Below are 20,763 nucleotides of genomic sequence, written 5' to 3'. Positions count from 1 at the left end.
ATATTTCAAACTTTTTTAACAAATCAAAACTGAAAAATTGGGCGAGCAAAATTATTCGGCCACTTTACTTTCAGTGCAGCAAACTCGCTCCAGAAGTTCAGTGAGGATCTCTGAATGATCAAATGTTGACCTAAATGACTAATGATGCTAAATAGAGTCCACCTGTGTGTAATCAAGTCTCCATATAAATGCACCTGCACTGTGATAGTCTCAGAGGTCCGTTTAAAGCGCAGAGAGCATCATGAAGAACAAGGAACACACCAGGCAGGTCCGAGATACTGTTGTGGAGAAGTTTAAAGCCAGATTAGGATACAAAAAGATTTCCCAAGCTTTAAACATACAAGGAGAAGACTGATCAGAGATGCAGCCAAGAGGCCCATGATCACTCTGGATGAACTGCAGAGATCTACAGCTGAGGTGGGAGACTCTGTCCATAGGACAACAATCAGTCTTATACTGCACAAATCTGGCTTTTATTGAAGAGTGGCAAGAAGAATGCCATTTCTTAAAGATATCCATAAAAAGTGTTGTTTAAAGTTTGCCACAAGCCACCTTGGAGACACACCAAACATGTGGAAGAAGGTGCTCTGGTCAGATGAAACCAAAATTGAACTTTTTGGCAACAATGCAAAACGTAATGTTTGGCGTAAAAGCAACACAGCTCGTCACCCTGAAGACACCATCCCTACTGTCAAACATGGTAGTGGCAGCATTATGGTTTAGGCCTGCTTTTCTTCATCAGGGACAGGCAAGATGGTTAAAATTGATGGGAAGATGGGTGGAGCCACAGGACCATTCTGGAAGAAATGCTGATCGAGCCTGCAAAAGAACTGAGACTGGGACGGAGATTTGTCTTCCAACAAGACAATGATCCAAAACATAAAGCAAAATCTACAATGGAATGGTTCAAAAATAAACATATCCAGGTGTTAGAATGGCCAAGTCAAAGTCCAGACCTGAATCCAATCGAGAATCTGTGGAAAGAACTGAAAACTGCAGTTCACAAATGCTCTCCATCAAACCTCACTGAGCTCGAGCTGTTCTGCAAGGAGGAATGGGTAAAAATGTCAGTGTCTCGATGTGCAAAACTGATAGAGACATACCCCAAGCGACTTACAGCTGTAATCGCAGCAAAAGGTGGCACTACAAAGTATTAACTTGTGGGGGCCGAACAATTTTGCGCACACAATTTTTCAGTTTTTGATTTGTTAAAAAAGTTTGAAATATCCAATAAATTTCGTTCCACTTCATGATTGTGTCCCACTTGTTGTTGAATCTTCACAAAAAAATTAAAGTTTTATATCTTTATGTTTGAAGCCTGAAATGTGGCAAAAGGTCACAAAGTTCAAGGCTGAACACTTTCGCAAGGCACTGTATAAACATGTTTACCAATACATACAAATACTTATATTCTAAAACTAATAATTATCCTAATAATAATGCTTGTTTTATGTGTATTGTCTTTCTGGATTATGCCAACTGTGTGAAAGGTCACATTACCTCAGACAGAAAGGAAAAAAATGACCTTTGAACTATGGATTAGGTGTTGTCCCATAACAAATGTCTGAAGCTCTTAAACTGCATTGAAGTAACTTTGAGGAATGTTCTTCCAGGGATAAGAAAGGTAAGTATGTTACACTGTCAGGAATTGAATTTTATTTTATTATTATTTTTTACAAAAAAAATGGCAGTGTGTGTAAAATATTTTATTTAGATGTGAGGTTGCACTTTACCTAGTACCAAATCAAGAGTCGATTATTTGAATGCTATAGAATTTTACTTGATACAAACAAATGTTTGGTTGAAATACAAGCTTCGCTATTTCTCCAGGGTGTTCCCACATTTTTTATCTTACATCCCTACAAATAACAGCCAATCAAACGCAGCCCTGAGGATGATGACCTGATTGTTGCGTTGGAGTTCGAACTTTGTCCTGGGTGAGTAGAGGGACACAGACAGTGTCAGGACAACCTATTGACAGATGTTTTGGTTTTGTCCCATTTCTGGCATTTTTACAAGGATATTTTAGACTGCGTTCCCCTGGGCATTAATGGAGCACTATTCAGACCAGGTAAGTCCAAATGTTTTGAATTTTTATTTGTATACTAGCAAAGAGAAATTTTTATTAAACGTAGTCTATGTTATCTAACCTGCATGTGTAATATCTCATGCAGTGCAAAGTTCAAAAAAATGGAAAAGTTATCTGTTTCGTCTTTTCATTTCAACATTTGCTTGCTTTTAACCATTTTTGGTGCTTTCATCCATCTTTTTTGTTCCATCTCCACTGAATCCCATTGACAACAAATGAATTAAACAGAAAATATATTAATTGTGTCATAGGGCGGCGAGGGGTTGGAACTTCTCGACTTGCTCTTCGATAAAAATGAGGGTATCCTACGGCATGAGAATATGGGACAACCAAACAATCAGCTTTGGCCAGTTCAGGATCATCATGTAAGTGAAAGCCAACAAAGTCCGGCTTTCTTTGAGTTTCTTCAGTTTTTCTGATTTTAACATGGCATAGCTATTAAAGGGATAACACCGAAAATTGTCATCATTTACTCACCCTCATGTCATTCCAAATCTGTTTGACTTACTTTCTTCTGCCGAACACAAAAAAGATATTTTAATAAAAAAATTTTTTGTCAATTTGGACCCCATTTACTTTCAAGTTTAGACAAAAACACCTCCACCTTGCATTTTTGATTGATAAATGATGATGCTTTCCCAGGAAACAAAACAAATCTGATCGGATTTTGGTTATCGGATTGGATCAAATCTTGAAAATGGGTTGTTCAAAAAGGAAAGAAGGAATTCAGATTAGATCACAGAATCCAATCCTTGTTTTAATCTGGATCAGGCATTCAGTTTGTGTTGTTCAAAACTTGCAGTAGGATTTGGATAACATTGATCCAAAAAAACAAGATTATCCTGATCCCAACAGGGGTAGGATTTTATGGATGCCAGGAAGAAAATGTAGTAAAGCTTTAAAACTGGTCAAAAAATACAACATTTGTATCATATAATACACAAAAACATATAATTTTATTTTGCTCTTTATTGGTTAGGCAAATTACTAAAGTAATAAATTAGAAATAGACATTAGGCTACCTAATAAGCCTTTTAGTAGTCAAAGTAATAAAAAAATGTAGCCGCCATAAAATAATCCACAAACAGCTTTTTAAACAAAAATATTATATTAAACGTAAAGTGTTTATTTATTTATTTATTTTTTATAAGACTTAAAAGACTTTTTACTTCTTATCAATTATAAGAGATGAACCAGTCAAAAGTTCTTTGCAAGCGAACACAAGGTTTCTCAGGTGAACGGAAAAAACTTTTCTGAGAGAATGCAAAAGCATTTAAAAAAAATTCTCCCCCAAACATTATATTTTTTCCATCAGCATGTCCCTTCAGGGGCTCCGTAGAGCACTAGTAATCCAGATATGGTCATCTGAAAAACTGTATTTAGATCAGGGTGATCCAATCCAATTTTCCTTTGAAAAAACGGCACAAAAGTAAGATGGATTACCTGATCCTGGATAGCAAAACATGGGATTTCCAAATCCAAATAATTTTGATCCAGATAAATGTTTTAAACAACTGGCTCTAGATGATGACATTTGCCTTTTTTTAAAAAAAATAAATTTTTTGGTCAATTTGGACCCAATTTACTTTCACTGTATGGACAAAATAGTTCTTCAGAATAATATATTTTGTGTTTTGCAGAAGAAAGAAATTAATATCTCATCTCCACCATCATGTTCTTTCAATTGCTAGATGATGATGCCTGCCGAGGGAAACGAGGACTTCCTCAATGTACTTTTAGGTGGGTGCGACTCTGTTTCGGGGTCTCCAGTTTGGTCGCCCTCTCCTAGCGATAGCGGAATCAGCGAAGACCCTCATTCGGATCACATCGACAGTCCGCCGCCAACCGCTAGCCCCCCGGTGGATCCTTGCATCGTCATATCTCAGACGCGAAACAATCTCGACACAAACTTCCCAGTTGATTTCAGTGAGTATCAAGTATTCGTGAAGCGAACCTTCCTGGTGACCTCCAACTTATTAATTCACTGCATTGTGTGTTGGTTTGGTCACTTTCTGAAGATAAGCCCCAATTCCTGAGCTTTGTGAATCCCTCCGCAAGCACACAAAGACGGATAAATAGTATTATCTGTTGCTGCAGATGGCTGGGAGACTGGCTTCTTCCCAGATGGGGCTGGAGGGATACGGCGTGCATCTGAAACGGCACAGGCCCAACCGACTGCTGGATTCCCCCTAACCGTCAAGGACCTGCTGCTATCTGGCACACCAGAGCCTGTGAGTTTGCACTCAGGCGTGAAGCTAGGTAAAATACACAAGGCAGAATAGGGAAAAGGTGAACTTTAGTGCAGATAAAAGCCGAACTCAGTAGGATTCTGACCATCCAGGCACATAAACATTGATTGGATTTGTTACTTTCATGTCCGATTGATATTGCAGAACACAAAGGTGGCTCAGCAGTCCTACCAGGAGCTGGTTCTCACAGAAGATGAGAAACGACTACTTGCCAAGGAAGGAGTGACTCTGCCAAATCAGTTCCCGCTCACCAAGGTACCTCCAGCTTGCAATTACACCATAATAGTAGAGCACAGTTATTGGTCTTTGTAGCTCAATGTTTCTGCTTCCCTTCCATGATCAAGTACGAGGAAAGGATTCTGAAGAAAATCCGCCGAAAGATCCGCAACAAGCAGTCAGCCCAAGAGAGCAGGAAGAAGAAGAAAGAATACATAGACGGCCTGGAGAGCAGGTATTGACTGTTGTGCTCGAACAAATGAAACAAAAGCGGATGCTACGTGCATAGAATCACAGAGAGAAAAAAATTATAATCTGAGTCAGTGAAAACTGAAGCTACTGAATGCAACCCCCCTAGCATTATACCAGGTGGAAGTTTACAGCTGTGTCTGACAGTTGGCTTGAGAGCGGATTTATTTACAGTCTGTCTTCTTTTACATGGTTATAACAGGAATTTGTTTTTGTAGGATGGCGGCATGCAGTGCACACAACCAGGAGCTGCAGAGGAAAGTCTTCCAGCTGGAGAAGTGTAACATGTGAGGGAATCATTTACTTGGTAATTTTCGCATTCCATATAGCCCCCTGAAATTGAACTTTTTACCCCGCTCTCTCCATTTCAGCTCCATGATGGAACAACTGCGTCGGCTCCAGGCGATGGTCATGAACGGATCTAACAAACCAGCCCAGACTGGGACCTGCATTCTGGTGAGGGTTAAAAGAAAAATATTAGCACATGAAAGATACACGCATATATTAATCATGCGTTGGGCATTTAAAAAGACACTAGACACATACATAACATGATATTTTCTCTGGCACTTGCCGCTGTTTTTTTTTTCCAGCTCATGTCAACGTGTATTAACCACAAAAATAAAATCAACACATTCTTATTTTTAATTATTTATCAGTAAAAAAAATTCCGACCTACTCTAAGCATTTCAAAAGCAGTAGCACCAAGAAAAATTCCCTAGATAGAAAGAAGCTTGTTTCAGCCACAGAATTAAAAATAAAAATATAAAAAAAGGTAATTGCAACCTTTTATCTCACAAGTGTGACCTTTTTTTCTCGAAATTGCGAGTTTACATCTCGCAAAACTGACGTTTTTTTTTAAAATCTCATAATCGCATGATATAAAGTTGCAAATATGAGTAATAAAATCTGAATTTTTTAAAATTCATTTTTTGTCCCCTCAGAACTGAATATATATTTTTTCCAGTTTTTATTTCTTACTACTACAAACTATTTCTGTCAAGAATTTAAAACAATCACACTTATTTCCAAACAGAATTAAATGTGTCAAATGTCATATTTAGTAAACCTTGATAAAAATAAAAATAAATCTTGAAGGCATTGCCTTTTTTGATATATATATATATATTGACATATGACCTTAAATGAATGCTTGCCAAGTTTGAGTAAAAATCTGCATATGAAACAGTCAATCGCCATTTAGCCAGTACATTTTTTTACGAATTCTATAACAATGCAGTGTTGTGAGAACCTCAACGTGAACAACGCTCGGTTTACAGTTGATGGGCCAGTGCTGCAACGTCATGAAAATTTAAGCCTTGCCAATTGAAATATCGAAGCGCAAGAAGATGCTAAATTCAATTTATTACCCGCGCTGTATGGGAAGCTGTGTGTAAACATCCGAAGCGCTCGCCCGGAAAGCCGTGTATTGGACAGTGCACGAATACTAAATTGAGTTCTATTTCACGTCTTGCCCTTGAACATAATTTAAATTTACACAAAATTGTCAAAATTATCTTCAATTCATGTAAAAAGTTGAGAAAGAAAACGCAGATATACAGAATGCACCAGTATATTGGATCCATGCATTTTGTCTTAAAGTGACAGCAGCCTAATATTTATCTGCTGCTGTACACGTTTTTTATGTTAAAAAACACTCACTGCTCTTTACTGAATAACTTTTTTAACTTTAATTAAAAAAAATCTGTTTGATTCATACAGTGACTATGTAGTGTTATTTTACATTTAATTAGCATAAATTATTCAATTTCTGTACCTGAAAATTGTGAATTTTTACCCTGTATAACTGTCTGTTTTTGCAAAAACAATTTCATGGCTGGTAAATTTTCTTCAGTTCTTTCTAACTTTATTTATCAAACACAAAAACATTAAGAATCCACAACAACCGTTTGGTGAAGGATCATGTGAAATTGAAGACTGAAGTAATTGCTGTTGAAAATTCAGCTTTGCCATAGTAACATTACTTGAAAATGCCATTTCTTGTTGCCTTCAATATTGTAAATGAAAAACAAACAAACAAACAAAACAAAAAAAAACAATATGGAACATTTCATTTTTTTTTTTTAAAGAGGCAGCACAACACATTGACTAACTAACGCTCCTTAAGCAATCATTAGTGTAGAAGCCAGTAATAGAACAATGAACTCCAATCTACAGCTGCTTGAGATTGAGAACATACCCCCAAAACTTATTTTACATCAAAGTTGTGCTTCACTATTAATGGCCGTCTGTGCTGCTACGCTCAAGCCTTCCATCTGCTTCGTTCCCTCAGGTACTGCTTCTGTCATTCACCTTGATTCTGCTGCCCAGTCTGAAGCCCTTCACAGATACCAAGGTCAGCCAGCATGGAGACTTCAGCCCATTGAGAGGTGAGTTTTCTGGACGAAATATACCCACCATCCAGTCCTTTAGGGGAAAACCTATTACAACTACCTTAAATCTTGTGGTCGCTAACTTGAGTGGAAAATGTCATGCTTGAAGAACAAATGGTTCTTGAATCTCTGCAATGTATCATTTGGTCAACAAGCCATTAGGCTTAGGCTGAAGCTTTATGACAGTTATTGGAAGGACTGAGGGAGGTGATGAAGACGTGATGTTTCCCACACGTTGAATCAACGGCATGGAAGAAAAGTTGTAATCTGTCCTCATCAAACTGCTGTCAGTGTTTCTGAAGGGAATCAATTCTTATTGTGCAGGCTAAGCGTAGGCCATGGTTAAAGTTTGGCGCACTTGATCACAGTCCTGTTCGATTAGCGTCCTGTTGAGTTCATGAAAAAAAAGAACAGGGTAAAGTGTCTCAAAGCGTGACTTGACTGTGTTTATTTCACCCACAGGCTTAAAATAGCTGGCATTGACCAGCTACAGGAAGTAGACTGTGAATTTCTTGAGTTTGACTCTGATGGATTGGGTATTTGTTAAAAAGTTTATGAATGTTTCAGGCACTTTAATTATGTCCTAAAAGATTATTAAACTTTTAGATTTCGACATTTTGGTCTATGAAGGTCACATCAAAATTGTGCTTTTGTAAATAATTTTTGCTATTTTTCAAGAAGTCTAATGCCCTTTATGTATAGATTTTATTGTTATACCCTTGCCCAAAATCCAAAATATTAAAATACATGATCAAAATATGAATTCCATGGTTTAAACTATGATAATCTAAACAAATTGTGAAATAATAATAAACTACTTTTTCCATCAAATTTTTGTCATAATTTAGTGGCATAATTTCCCCAACTCTAAACGAATTTTCATGACCGGGAAAAAAATGACAGAAATATGTCAGTATATTGGAGATATATCGTTTTTTTCAGTCGGATTGGTGTATTTCTCTGATCGCAACTGAAATTCTTAGACCTGCTTCTTCAACCTCCATATCATCCAGTCAATTGTGCACAACCTAAAAGCAATATCTCATTTAATTCAGTTGCAAATGCTTTGATACATTCATGCAATTGATAACATTATTTTAGATACATATTTTTTTCTATGTAGGTTTCCTATATTATCAATTGCTTATGTCATGTTGATAAAAATATGTCATATGGTTCCCTGTTTAATAGTCTTACCCCTAGGCATTCTCCCAGGCATTAGGTCATTAAATGCAAAATGGGTGAACTAGTTGTCGTAAGCATATTTTATTGTGCATCTGGAAAGTATTCACAACGCATCACCTTTTCCACATGTTGTGTCACAGCCTTTTTCCAAAATGGATTAAAATCATAAATTTCCTCAAAATTCTTTGGCTTGGTTTGTGCTCTGACATGCACTGTTTAGGACCAGACAGATGTGTGCCTTTCCAAATCATGTCCAATCAACTGACTTTACCACAGGTGGAATCCAATCAAGTTGTAGAAACATTAAGGATGATCAGTGGAAACAGCCAATACTGACAGAGTACACTGTTCTATTGACAACGTGTCTAAACATTTTGCCTCTCTTGTTTGTGAACAATGACAAAAGGACTTGTCATTCTGGCGGCACAGATGTGTTCATTGGCATAAATTCTTAATTTTGAGAGATGAATGAAGAGGTTTGAGCAGGTTACGGGAAAAAAAGTGCAGGTAATCTTTTGTGTGGTGCTGTTTGTACGAATTGTTTTGAGGAACAATTTGCAAATAAATGTAGCCTACCAAGCAAATGAGAAAAACTGTAAGTAGAATAATTACTAGTCTGGAGTGTATAAACTAGAGTGCTCATTCATTATCTAAACCAGGGTGGGGGGTGGTTGGTGGGGGGTTCAAATTGGGGTCCCGTGTAGACCCAGGTGTCCTCTAGAAGGTCCTAAGGGGTTCCCTGCAAATTTCAGATAACTAAAAATACTAAGCAAAAATGGAAAGTCTACCGAACATTCTAACTGTTTCATTTCTAAATGTTTCTCTCCTTTCTTGCCATATACTTTTTTTCATATAAGTTTTTCTTCAACATAGTCCCCTTTATCTTGCAAAACTGGTGCTGCAAGGAAGTATTAGTATGTAAGCTGCTTACTTACATTTATTGTGAAAGTGGCTTTTAAAATAAATAAAAATTACTGAGCATTTTCTACTTTAGGTTTATACATCCAGCATTAACTATAGCCAATTTAAGTTTGGAAACAATATATTGTATTTACAATTTTACACTTACTAATGTTCTTTTTTTTTTTTTTTTTTTTTTTTTTTTTTTTTTTACATAGGCCTACATAAATAAATAGAGGGATTTTAGGAAGGGGTCCCACATCATAAAGTTTGAAAACGTCAGGTCTAAACGTCCACAGGGCTAAAAGTGCCCACAGTTGAAGAAACTTGATATAGCTAATAAAATATCAAATCAAATAGCGTTTTAAAAAAAAAAAAAAAAAAAAAAAAAAACGATGGTACAGACATAGCCTTCGTAAGAAAAAGTCTAACATATCTTTCTTACATTTTCTTTAACCCCTTGCAGTTCAGTCACGGTCACTGCGCAACCTTCAGTCTTCCCGCACCCTTGATCCGTACTCAGTCACAGAAGACCCCAAAATCCTCCCGCGCTTCTCTGAGGATAAAAGCATGGAGGAGATAGCGTCGCTGCTGGGAAGACTTCACAGGAGACCAGAGTTCACAAATTACGACTCTGAATTTCACAACCACAGTTTAGACCAGCATGACGAGCATCACCATGGAGACCCCATCACTGGGCATGTAGCGACGGTGACCTTGAATCCACGACGTGGCTCAAGACGGAGTCCTCATGCTGATGATATGTGAAGGGCAGAAGGGGATTTACCCGGGGATTTGTCAAAATTCCTTTAACAGCGCTTTTGAAGACGAGAGCCGTCCAACAGATGGCTGGAAGCTGTTTTCCCCTTCTTTCTAAACCGAAGTATATTTAAGAGATACAGTAGAGCTACTTATGATCAAACTTCGGATAAAAAAGTCTAATTTTATCTGCTCATTTGGAATGAAGGGAGTGCTTATTTTTCTCGTTTTCTTGACATTTAAGAAGCGAATAATCTTTCTTTTTAGTTTAAATGCAGTGGGGTCCAAACAAAAATGCTTTTCAAATATAGGCCAGGCCTATTTTTTAACTAAGGGAGCGCTACATTATCGTGCTTATTGACATGCAATTATTTTGCTTACCTGCAGGCTAAGGCCTAACGTTATTATCTTAAAGCTTCTGCTATGAAAAAAATATTCCACTTAATTACTTACCAAACAATCCGGACTAGAGCGACAAGATAAATGCTGCAACTAGCCTACTGCTGGAATATTATTGTAATATACAGCAATATCAGGCTTCTGAGGTAATTCTCACTATCGAAAACTGTGGCGCAAGATGGCGACAGTCGCGTTTGTAATGTTGACAGTCCGCGCGGTGTCACAAGAGACTAGAGAGACGTGAAAGCAGCGCCGGTTTCATTTACGCGAATGAGCAGGCAGCTGGATTACGCAATCGACCAATCACAATCAAGGCTATTTCACAGAGACGTGTAATAAAATGTATATAAAAGTGTAATTTGAGTGAGAAGTTATAATGTTTGAATTTCAATAAACTTTAATGTAAGCAATGAAATCTGACCATTGTACAAACTATTTGACATTTTTCCCAGCAAATATATGGCCCGATGTTGTGTCCCTGACCAAAAATAGTCGCGGCAGGACGACATCGGCAAAAAAATTAATAATAATAGGCCAACCATGATGTCATGTTGAAAAAATGCATTCAGATCAGTTTAATATTCATTTCGTAACTATTATTCAACCATAACACGTCGTCTGGGAGGGACAGACAGGCCAAAAGTTTGGACACATTAGGCCTAATATTCTGCTCATCAAGCCTGCATTTATTTGATCAAAAATACAGATTTTTTTAAAAATATTGTGATATATTATTAGCTACAATGTAAAATAATTGGTTTTCAATGTATTATAGGCTACTTTAAATGATCGTTTAGTTTTGTGATGCAAAACTGAATTTTCAATATCATTCCTTCAGTCTTCAGTGTCACATGATCCCTCAGAAATCATTCTAATATGATAATTCATTTTCAAAGTTGGAAACAGTTCTGCTGCTTAATATTTTTTCACAACCTGTGATAGGCTACTTTTTTATAATACTTCGATGAAAAAAAAAGAAGGAAAAAAGAAAGAAGCAAATGTTTTAAAAATAGAAATCTTTTGTAACAACAATATACACTACTGGTCTGTAATTTGGGGTCAGTCATTTTTTTCTTTCTTTTTTTGAAATAAATCAATAATTTTATTCAGGAAGGATGTGCTAAATTGATAAGATTTGATAGTAAAGGAGATTTATATTATTTGAAATATGTTTTTATTTTGAATAAATGCAGTTCTTTTGAACCTTTTATTCATCAAATATATTAGGCAGCAGAACTGTTTCCAACACTCTGATAATAATAAATCAGAATATCTGATAATAATATATCAGAATATTAGATCATGTGACACTGAACACTGGAGTAACGGTCCTGAAAATTCAGCTTTGCATCGCAGAAATAAATGATAATTTAAAGTATAATAATTTAAAAACCAAATATTTTAAATTGTAATAATATATCACAATATTAAAAATAAATTCTGTATTTTTGATCAAATAAATGCAGGCTTGATGAGCAGAAGAAACTTCTTTCAAAAACATTACAAATAGTAATGTGTCCAAACTTTTGGCCTGTAATGTCCAAATGTTTGCTGGGATATATTTATTGTACCCACCCCCTTTTTTTTTTAAAAAAGAGTTTATGAAATATTAATAGAAATCCCAAATGTGAGAGATGTCAGACTTTTGGACTCCACTTGAAGGCCTATAGCACAAGTTTGAACCATATCTGCTATGCCAATTTGTGTGCAATACAGGTGAGGTGAATAATAATACAAAATCAGTTAATTATTTCAAATTCATTCATTTTACATGTAGAATTCTTCAGCAAGTTTGTCCTAGGAGTGTTTTGTGTTTGTCTTCCCTTTGAAGACAGTTTTGCTTTATGATTGATTCATCTGAAGGCTGATTTTTTTTATGGACTTTAGTGTGCATAAATTGCTTTTAATAACAATTGTGCTATTTCAATAAAATCCTATTGTTGTCTTTCAAACATCAGTTTGCATTGTTTTTCCAATGAATGTTCTAAAATACATCTTATGAAATGGACAACTCTCTGTCTTCAACTCTGGGTTGATGTCAACACATAAATGCCTTTCAGAACAATTTGGATGTCACAAGAGACAGAATGAGGCCAGTGTAGATGAGAAGAACAGGTGAACAAAACATTGCACTAAAAACAAATATGATCCTCCCTGGCAAATAGTTTTTTTTTTTTTTTTTTTTAGAAGGCTAGAGCCATCAATGTAAAGGCTCTTTGTTATAACCCCTAAGAGAGATGCCCAAATTAATACATATAAAAGCAGTTTGTGTAGATCATACAAATTAATCAATACATAAATGTCAACTTCATTTTTTCTTTGACATTTAATGAACTGTGTACAGTGAATAACCTTCAGTGCTCAGGAATGAGAAAACAGCGTGGGAGGTATTTAAGTCACTTTCAGATGAGAAAACTTGGGGGAAAATATATAAAAGAAAGATAGACCATCATGCATAATCTTTCTATTGTGGTCAATAATATTGTATAGGCTCAGATGTAATTGTCTGCAGGGTTCAGCAGGTTGATAAAGAGCACACTATTGTTCACAAAGATTTCAATCATGAAGAGAGATAAACTTGCATCTTTCCTCGAGATGACTGTTGTGCCTCTTCGCTTTCACATCTCCCCGTTTGCACATCTATTTCACTTTAAAAAGACATTTTACTTTACTCTTAGCTCCTCAAGGCAAAGTTATGCCATTCTTGGCTCAGTAATCTTGTAAATTAACAACTAAGACCAAACTCCAGTCTAAAATCAATAAGTTATCACTTTTATTGTTTCGAATTTCTGGGTTATTTTCAAGACCTGTGGGTTGTAATTAAAAGTCTGTGAATGTGAAAAAGCTTTTGTGTGAGTTACCATGGACGGGAAGAGAAATCAGAGTATAATTGTATCGATGTGAATTCAATTGGAGGTATCGAGGTGTGTGTGTGTGTGTGTGTGTGTGAGAGAGAGAGAGAGAGAGAGAGAGAGAGAGAGAGAGAGAGAGAGAGAGAGAGAGAGAGAGAGAGAGAGAGAGATTAGTATATTTTAATATGTTTCGTTTTAAGTTACATGTGTCAAGTATATATAGGCCTACACTGTAAAAAATTATTGTTGGTTTTTGTTGGTTTAACTTAAAAAAGTAAGTAACCTGGTTGCCTTAAAATTTTGAGTTTATTGAAATTAAAAATTGGAGTTAAATAGATTTAATTGATCATTTGATAATAAATAGAAACTCAAAATATTATTGTATCTGAACCACATAAAAAATGTAATAAATCATCAAAATAGCACTATTTGGCATGTTTCACTGCGTAATCAGAAAAAACACACACAAAATTACCCAATATAGCAAATTCTTTTAATAATATTTTAATAAAGGTTGTCGAATCTAAAAAAATGTTCATTATATTAACTCAAAATTTAAACTTCAATGAACTCAAAATTTTAAGGCAACCAGGTAACTTTTTTTCTAAATAATTTTTTACAGTGTACAAATTAAAACAAATTAAACAAATGATAGACAGATATATATACTTTGTAATATTATTTATACATGTTTAAATAAAATGTTAGATGCGTTAAGAAAATCCACATTATTAAGTACTTTGTGTATGACAATTTAATCTAAGTATGAAATTATACATGTATAAGCTGTGTGTGTGTGTGTGTGTGTGTGTGTGTGTGTGTGTGTGTGTGTGTGTGTGTGTGTGTGTGTGTGTGTGTGTGTGTGTGTGTGTGTAAAAAGTGCTATAACAAATTTTAAAAAATGGATTAGATTCAACTCGTGCACTTTTCTCTTACTCGGTAGTGCTTTTTTTTTTAAAAAATTGAGGAAAATGCCAAATAGCACTCATATTTTAATAATACATAGGTACATACATACATTTCATGCATATTATATCAAATAAGATTAAGGCACACCTTATGTATCTTAAATGATGCAAAAAGTAGGCTACTCACCTTTTAAAAGTCCACTAGAAGTCTTTTAGGCTTGTATTCATCCAAAACAATATTTCTGTAGCCTGCATAATCAAACTGTCATTGAGCCATATCCGTATGACTTTTAAAAACTTTAACGTGCCATTTCGTATGATGAAGTAAAACTAGCTTTCATTGCGCGCTGCATTTATGTATGACTGACATAAAAGCGGCGCGTGCCTCGGCTGTGCGTGGACGCGCGTCATGCTCATCGGAGTATAAAAGAATGTGCGCGCGCTGCAGAGCGCACAGAGGTGCGCGCGAGAGAGAGAGGGACCGAGGAGACCGCTCTCTCGCTGCCGGTGAACTAATTATACATGCCCGGAAACAAAGTGCTGTGCTCACAATGAACTTGATATAATTTAGATGAATGGATTCGTTTCTCCTTTTGTATCATTTCACCATGACAAGGGACTGAGTGGGAGTCTGCCATGGAGAGGAATAACACCACACAAACTCTGGAGCTGGGGGAATGTGAGCACTCACTGGACACCAGCGCGGTTTTGGACAACTGCACGGATGCTGTCAGCGGGAACCTGTCTTTACGCTGCTGGTTGCAGTTGTTGACGAAGGAGACTAGTTCAACGCTAGGTGATGGGTCTAGTTTGGCTGTGCGTGTGATGATCGCCCTCATTTATTCAGTGGTGTGTGCTCTAGGACTTGTAGGCAACTCTCTGGCACTCTACCTGCTACACTCACGCTACCGTCAGAAGCAGTCTTCCATCAACTGCTTTGTGATGGGTTTGGCTCTAACTGACCTGCAGTTTGTCCTAACCCTACCGTTCTGGGCCGTAGACACGGCGTTGGACTTCCGTTGGCCCTTCGGCAAAGTTATGTGCAAAATCATCAGCTCCGTTACCACTATGAACATGTACGCCAGCGTATTTTTCCTGACCGCCATGAGCGTGGCCAGGTACTACTCCATCGCGTCCTCGCTGAAGATGCACAGCCGCAGAGCGGCAGCGGCAGCGGCCAAATGGATCAGCTTGGGCATTTGGGTCGTATCCCTAATAGCTACGCTCCCCCATTCCATTTATTCCACGATAGCCCAGGTTGCGACGGATGAGGAGCTGTGTTTGGTGCGCTTCCCCGAAACGGGAAGCTGGGACCCGCAGTTGTTGCTAGGACTGTACCAGTTGCAAAAAGTCCTGCTTGGTTTCCTGATCCCACTGGTGGTGATCACCGTATGCTATCTCCTACTTCTAAGAATCGTGCAAAGTCGCAAAATTAGCGGCGTGGCTGGATCCGAAAGCGAGCAGGGCCGCCACAAGCGGCGCTCAAAGGTCACTAAGTCTGTAGTGATCGTCGTCCTATCGTTCTTCTTGTGTTGGCTGCCCAACCAGGCCCTGACTCTGTGGGGCGTCCTCATTAAGTTTGACCTGGTGCCCTTCAGCAAGGCCTTCTACAACGCCCAGGCATACGCTTTCCCGCTGACTGTCTGCTTAGCCCATACAAACAGCTGCCTCAACCCGGTGCTCTATTGTCTGATCCGCCAAGAATTCCGTGCCGGACTCAAAGAGCTGCTCCTCAGGGCCACACCGTCCTACCGAAGCCTGGCTCGGCTGCTCCCACGCAAATCAAAGGTGGCCGAAGCGCCTCCTGTGCTGGTTCTCGTGCAGATGGATGTTTGATGCCATTCAGAGAAAAGCGGATCCTTCACGTACATCTTTGCTCTTGATTGACAGGAGGAAAGCGAGGCGTGAGAAACGTCCTTTGGGAGCTGCCCCACTTTCCCTTCCTCTCGTTCAGAAACACTTGCGCATTCGTCTTTCTCCCCAAACTTCCTCCGTACCTTTTGACGCGCAACTGTTTTCACATGCACCTCTGGTCATCAGAGCCACTGGGAAATTCTGGACACATTCACCTTTGTTGGCTTTGCTGCATATTAGTAGGATTTTTCCCTGAGACATCCTTCAAGGGGAGATAAATTATCCATATGTGTTTTTTAACCTTTGAAAAAAAGAAGAAAAAACTGTTGAGATTTGGAAGAGATCTGCCCTTCTATTATTTTATGAGATATAAAAAAATAATATGTGAGGGGGATTAGTGGTTAATCCATTAATCTTTCAATACATTGTCAACTATATATGTTAAATGCAGTTGTGTAGATATAATGACATTTCACAGCTTTTGATTTGTCTTTCAGTGTATCAAAATCCTGTACAAAAGAAAAACTAAACTAATAAAATACGTAGCTAACTAACAAAATCATAATTTTGTGAATGACCAATCAAACTGTGCTATTAATGGTTTTGACTTGGTTGTGTAAAAACGCTTTGTTGGTTTTTGTTGGTTTAACTTAAAAAAGTAAGTAACCTGGTTGCTTTAAAATTTTGAGTTTATTGAAATTAAAAATTTGAGTAGATACAATAAACGAAATTTGTTTAATAAATAGAAACTCGAAGTTGTATCTGAACCACATAAAAAAATGAATAAATCATGAAAATACCACTCTTTGGCATATTTCACTGCGTCATCAGAAATAAAACACACACAATTACCCAATATGCTTACAAAATCTTTTAATAATATTTTAATAAAGGTTGTCGAATCTCAAAAAAATGTTCATTGTATTAACTCAAAATTTTAATTTCAATGAACTCAAAATTTTAAGGCAACCAGGTAACCTTTTTTTCTAAATAAGTTTTTACAGTGTAACATATTTAAATTAGTATAAAACCATTTTTAATTAGAAATGCACCATATTTGAGCCGTATTTGAGGTATAGTTCACATAAAAATACAATTTTGTCAATTCACCCTCAAATCCCTTTCAAAGGAGATGTTTAGCAGAATGTCTGAGCTGCTCTCTTCTTCACAGTGAAAGCAGATAGAGATCGGGGTTAAAAAAGTCTCTCAGAGTCGAGCACTATTTTCAACATCTTTTGAAAATTCACTGAAAGCTTTTTGTGAGACAGACTAAAATGTAAGTCAGGATAAATGTAAAATCTCACTTGATAGCCATAGTTCCCACTGACTTTCATTTTATGGAAACCAGCAGCTTGGACCTTCAGTTATAAGCTTTTCCTTTTGTGTTCTATACCTACATAAAAGTCTAAGTTTTGAAAGACATGAGCTGGAGTAAATAATAAGAGCTTGCTGAAAGCTTCTTTTGTTGACTAAATCCTCAGGGACTTCATCAAAAAAATACAACTTTGGCATAAAATATCTTTGTAGAAATGTGCAACAAATCAGTTTTGGACTCTAAATCCCCATTCCCAAGCCATCAAACAGAATAAAAAATCAATCTGAGATAATTAGTTATATGGGATTATTGAGAGTAAAAAGTAAGGCAGAGCTGAAGAGTTTTAGGTCAATAATGCCATTATTTTTTAATAATTACCTATGTCAGTTGTGCTTTCCTCCTATTTATTCTTGCATCATTTCCCATTCAATATACATTACAGATGCTGCTTTAGCCTGTGAGGCTTTAGTAATTTAGTACCGAAAATACAAAGACCTGCACGTTTCTTGCATGCAGAGAGAATACCTCATCGTGAAACGATTTTAGCCAGACATCATTAATCATTAGGCCGGCAATTTTCGAAAGCTCTTCCAAGGACATTGTCCATCTGACCGAAACACTTTAGAAAAGACCGTTGTCAATTTAAGCCACTTTCTATGATTTATCTCTTCAATGTCATTGCCAGGTTACGAGGAAGCATGGGGCAAGTTGTCACATTGTTTTTACATTGGACATTTTTTGTGTTATTGATCAGGAAAAAAAATCAGTTCATTAAACACATTTTTACCTTTCGAGACAAAATGCCCCAATAGCTTGCCGTCACATATGGGCTGAGTTCTTACAATTAAACCTAAATTTAACTGCCTTTTGGATTTATGGAATGAAATATGAAGACTAAAACAATAACTAAACCTACAAAACATCCCTATTGATATTTTGCAACAAATGTTATTAATAAACTATAAATTTACAGTCTTACCTCATAATATTGAAGGACAGATTAAAACAGTGGCTACATGTTCAGTTATGAATCTATATCTTATTAACTATAGATAAATATATAAAGAGCTCATATCTGTTACAGAGAATCGCCCCAGCTGTGAGTTTCTCTTTGTGTTGAGGTCATGCAGATGAGCCGGTGTGACAGACCATTAATGAGCCAAACTGATTTAAAGATCTGAATCTGAACTCACTGTGCTCTATAATTACTTGTGGTGACATTTTGGTCGGAGGAAAGCATTTTTGTCAGTATATTGAAGCCCTTGGGGTTTGTTTTAGCTTGCTGAACTTACTTTAATGTCTGAATTAAGTGTTTAATTACCGTATAATATGATGTTGTTTGTAAAAATCAGGTAAAAATAAATATTCCACTAACAAAATTTGCAAAAAGCTCTTCTGGACAATAAATCGTATGTACAATTTGAGTTACTTTTTCATACCTGATCATGAAATTGTCTAAAATGTCTTAGCATGCTGAAGCATTAAGAGCACCTTGGCCCAACTCCTGAAAAACAACCCCACACCCCAATCCCCCCTCCACCAAACTTTACACTTGCAACAATGCAGTCAGGCAAGTACCGTTCTCCTGGCAACCATCAAACCCAGACTCGTCCATCGGATTGCCAGACAGAGAAGCGTGATTCGTCACTCCAGAGAACATGTCTCCACTGCTCTAGAGTCCAGTGGTGGTGCGTTTTACACCACTGCATCCGACACCACTGCACCACTACATCCAACTGCATTGCACCTGGTGATGTAAGGCTTGGTTGCAGCTGCTCAGTCATGGAAACTCATTCCATGGAGCTCTCCACGCACTGTTCTTGAGCTAATCGGAAGGCCACACGAAGTTTGGAGGTCTGTAGCTATTGACTCTGTGCACCGTGTGCCTCAGCATGCACTGACCCCGCTCTGTGATTTTATGCAGCCTACCACTTCGTGGCTGAGTTGCTGTTGTTCCAAATTACTTCCACTTTTTTTACAATACCACTATCTGTTGACCATAGAATAATTAGTATTGAGAACATTTCATGAATGGACTTATTGCACAGGTGGCCACCTATCACAGTACCACTATTGAATTCCTTGAGCTCCTGAGAGCGACCCATTCTTTCACAAATATTTGTAGAAGCGTCTACATGCCTAAGTGCTTGATTTTATACACCTGGGGCCATGAAAGTGATTGGAACACCTGAATTCAATGATTTGGAGGGGTGTCCCAATACTTTTGACATTAAAGTGTATCTGGAGGACCTACTATTTTTTTACATATACACATTTAACATGTATTTTAATATCTAAAAGTTCATTGTTATCAAATGTAGTAGGTACATAGTCAGACATGCGATTTTGGACACGTGTGGAGACAGCTATTAGGCATCACAATAACGTTAACAATACCAAACTCTTCACTAGCGACTAGCCTGAACTGTAACATGAGAAGCCATAGACAGAAAAAAACATAATAGCAACATACATTGCTCAGAAGAATATACAAATAATTTTACAGCTAATTTTGAAAACAAAAATGCTTTTCAGTTCAAGTTGCTACAGCATCTACCAGCAGAGGCTAGCATGGCTAAGCTAACCAGCTAAACTTCTTGAATGTAACTAACAAAAAATACTTTAACCTTAAAACTTAGCTTTGAAAGATGGACTTACAATCGCAGTGTAATCATTAAAGTTGAGGAAAAGTAAGTCAACAAGCTCCAACAAAGTAGCCTAAAGGACTAAAGGAAAGTGTGCAGTTAGCTTCATAGAGGACTTCAAAATAATGAGCGCTCCCTCCTCAAAGCAGAATCTGGATTTGAAGTTAAAAATAATGGCTTTCTATTCTTTTGAAGGGCTAGACACACTTTTCAGGCATGGTTAATTGCATAGTGTGTTATTATGGGATGGACCGGTGGTACAGATCTCTAGCAATGAGCATTTTAATATGTCAGCTTGACAAAAATTCAGCCCAGCCACCTAGTTTCTGTTAAAAAGAGCTTACATTTGAGCCTTTCTGTAAATGAATTTTGCCTGCTTGATGTAAAAAATAATAATATGTGATTGATCCATTTTTCTCTCTTGTGTTATTGTCAGAAAGTTGCAAAATTATGGAGGGGGGGGGGGGGGGGGGGGTCACACAAACTCTGAATACGCTTTTCATTTTCAGTCAGGCATTGGATTTGAACTGCAATTTTTTTTAATCCATTTTGTTTTCCTGCTGAGGGAGATAAAAATAGCACTCAATCATCAAACATTTGTATGCTCCATTTTCCTGTTGGATTTGTCAGAACACTAGGTGGCACATGTTTAGTTTAATAATACTCTGTAAACAGAATGTAAATCTATCTCAATTGCTTTTCATCATTTTGTTCAATTTGCCGCCAATTTTTTCAGCTAAATCAAACAGA

General features: G+C 37.1%; 2 protein-coding genes across 2 annotated transcripts; both read left to right on the top strand.

Annotated features, from left to right (window-relative positions):
* The first annotated feature begins 1,925 nt into the window (after positions 1-1,925).
* On the top strand, positions 1,926-11,973 carry creb3l3a (cAMP responsive element binding protein 3-like 3a). The gene is made up of 10 exons (XM_067415932.1): positions 1,926-2,071; positions 2,341-2,454; positions 3,781-4,015; positions 4,187-4,320; positions 4,483-4,593; positions 4,683-4,789; positions 5,022-5,090; positions 5,175-5,259; positions 7,097-7,193; positions 9,748-11,973. The coding sequence occupies exons 1-10, from the start codon at positions 2,051-2,053 to the stop codon at positions 10,047-10,049; spliced, it is 1,275 nt and encodes a 424-aa protein (XP_067272033.1). The 5' UTR covers positions 1,926-2,050; the 3' UTR covers positions 10,050-11,973.
* A 2,603-nt stretch (positions 11,974-14,576) lies between these two features.
* On the top strand, positions 14,577-19,063 carry rxfp3.2b (relaxin family peptide receptor 3.2b). The gene has a single exon (XM_067414829.1). The coding sequence runs from the start codon at positions 14,836-14,838 to the stop codon at positions 16,033-16,035; it is 1,200 nt and encodes a 399-aa protein (XP_067270930.1). The 5' UTR covers positions 14,577-14,835; the 3' UTR covers positions 16,036-19,063.
* Positions 19,064-20,763: the final 1,700 nt, after the last annotated feature.

This window comes from Pseudorasbora parva, chromosome 14 (genome assembly GCF_024679245.1).
Source record: "Pseudorasbora parva isolate DD20220531a chromosome 14, ASM2467924v1, whole genome shotgun sequence".
Lineage (NCBI taxonomy): Eukaryota > Metazoa > Chordata > Actinopteri > Cypriniformes > Gobionidae > Pseudorasbora > Pseudorasbora parva.
The sequence above is the reverse complement of the archived record's forward strand: the minus strand, read 5'-3'. Positions and strand labels throughout refer to the sequence as shown.

Coding starts and splice junctions, on each gene's coding strand:
- creb3l3a (XM_067415932.1), top strand. CDS start 2,051: ATGGAGCACTATTCAGACCAG. Junction 4,321..4,482: donor TATCTGGCACACCAGAGCCT/GTGAGTTTGCAC, acceptor TTGATATTGCAG/AACACAAAGGTGGCTCAGCA. Junction 5,091..5,174: donor CAGCTGGAGAAGTGTAACAT/GTGAGGGAATCA, acceptor TCTCCATTTCAG/CTCCATGATGGAACAACTGC.
- rxfp3.2b (XM_067414829.1), top strand. CDS start 14,836: ATGGAGAGGAATAACACCACACAAACTCTGGAGCTGGGGGAATGTGAG.